The sequence below is a fragment of the Myotis brandtii genome, unplaced genomic scaffold, assembly GCF_000412655.1.
Source record: "Myotis brandtii unplaced genomic scaffold, ASM41265v1 scaffold986, whole genome shotgun sequence".
Lineage (NCBI taxonomy): Eukaryota > Metazoa > Chordata > Mammalia > Chiroptera > Vespertilionidae > Myotis > Myotis brandtii.
Window position 1 is genome coordinate 2998657 of NW_005372102.1, and position 1640 is coordinate 3000296.

The 1640-nt window shown below is 67.6% G+C and overlaps 2 protein-coding genes across 2 annotated transcripts in view; one reads left to right on the forward strand and one right to left on the reverse strand.

Moving 5' to 3' along the window:
- DGKQ (diacylglycerol kinase, theta 110kDa) overlaps positions 1-1500 on the forward strand; it is an 11341-nt gene extending 9841 nt beyond the window's left edge. Inside the window, exons 17-18 of the mRNA XM_014533464.1 lie at positions 1-138; positions 402-1500. The exon at positions 1-138 is cut by the window's left edge and continues 6 nt beyond it. Of these exons, the coding sequence (XP_014388950.1) occupies positions 1-138; positions 402-503 (240 nt within the window). The 3' untranslated portion in view covers positions 504-1500. The remainder of the gene's footprint in view (positions 139-401) is intronic.
- Positions 1476-1640, reverse strand: part of TMEM175 (transmembrane protein 175) — a 10995-nt gene continuing 10830 nt past the window's right edge. Inside the window, exon 12 of the mRNA XM_014533465.1 lies at positions 1476-1533. Within this exon, the coding sequence (XP_014388951.1) occupies positions 1476-1533 (58 nt within the window). The remainder of the gene's footprint in view (positions 1534-1640) is intronic.

A 1640-nucleotide genomic window follows, 5' to 3' on the forward strand; every position in this document is an offset into this window, starting at 1 on the left:
GGGCTGCGCTCCGGCATCCGCATCGCCCAAGGGGCCTACTTCCGGGTCACCCTCCTCAAGGCCACACCTGTGCAGGTGGACGGGGAGCCCTGGGTCCAGGCTCCCGGCCACATGATCATCTCAGCCGTGGGCCCGAAGGTGAGTTGGGGGGTGCACCCGGTGGGCTGGCAGGCGCGGCGGGAGGGCATGGGGCCCAGGTAGGGCGAGATGGGCCCTCGAGAGCCCCCAGGCCTCTGAAGGAGGTGTGTCCGCTGGGCCGTGGTGGGGCTTGAGCCCCTGCCCCACAGGCCACAGCCACGTGGCCCCCCCTCCTTGTCCTTCTGTGAAACGGGCTGAGATGGCACCAGGGCTTCTGGTGGTTTGCAGTGTCCCGCCCTCTGACCCCCCCTGCCCCGGGACAGGTCCACATGCTCAGGAAGGCCAAGCAGAAGCCCAAGAAGGCTGGGACCCCCAAGGATGCCCGAGCGGACGAGGTGCCTACCCCCGAGGGGGGCCTCAAGTAGAGGAGGCCCTGAGCAGGCCGTGGATGGATGTCTGCAGCCCTGACCTCGGGGCTCCTCCCCACACCCCTGCCTCCCAACCAGTGACGGGTGGGCAGGGGCTCCTGTCCCCTGGGTGGTCCAGATGCTCCTGGAGTCGCCGGCTCCGAGGGTCCCGGTGTGCCCAGCAGAGACGGGGTACCCGCCCGCCACCAGCCCCAGGCCTGACCTCGTCACCCGAGCCTGGCTGTGGCTGCGAGTGGCGACGGGACTGCACAGGAAGGCCTGGAGGCCGACGGGCTCGGCCACCTTCCTGAGGATGGCGTGCAGGGCCTGGAGGCAGTGGGAAAGGTGGGCAGCAGTGCCTGATGGGACCAGAGCTGAGCGGACCTGTGTCCCAGGCCCAGAGAAAGTGGAGACATGGGAAACGGGGAACCAGCTTTAATCACCAAGGACCACTCGCACTTTGTGTCATTTGCCAACAATGAGCGGGGCCCTCCCGGCGCACCCCCCGCCTGCTCCTCACGTGGAGGCCCAGCAGGGGGCGTGGCTGCTGGGCCATGGGTCACCCGGAGGAACCTGACCCAACACCCTGCCTGGGAAGCCCTCAGCACGCAGGTGAGGGTGAAGGCCAGCAGGCTGGCGCAGGGGTACAGCGCCAGCTTGGCGCACATGAAGGCGTGCTCCTGGCCCCCGAGCCCCCCCGTCCGGCCCTGCGCCGGTCCCTTTGCTGCTATTTGCCGAAGTTTGGCCTCAACCTCAGATGTGCCCCCCCAGCTTCTGCCAAAGCTGCACCGACATGCACTGAGCAGCCTTCGTGCCGTGCGCCGCGTCCCCTGCCCTGTCCTGTGCATCAGTCTCTCCCTGCGGCTCTGCTGTGACTCTAAACCGTGGGTGGTGGCTGTCCTGTTGTCTACGTGCGTCTGTGCCCAGATGTGTCTGTGGCTTTGCACCAGTGCCTCCTGTGCCACATGCAACCTGCAGCCCTGACGTAGGTCAGCAATACAGTCTGGGCACGGCCTGCTGTGTCTCGCTTGTCTCTGCGTCAGCACCACTGTGGGGAGGGTGGTCTGCACGTTGGGAGGGTGGGCCAGGCCATGGGGTCCCAGGAGGGCCTGCCTGGCACTGAGGACCCAGGGCCACAGCACACCCACCTGCCAG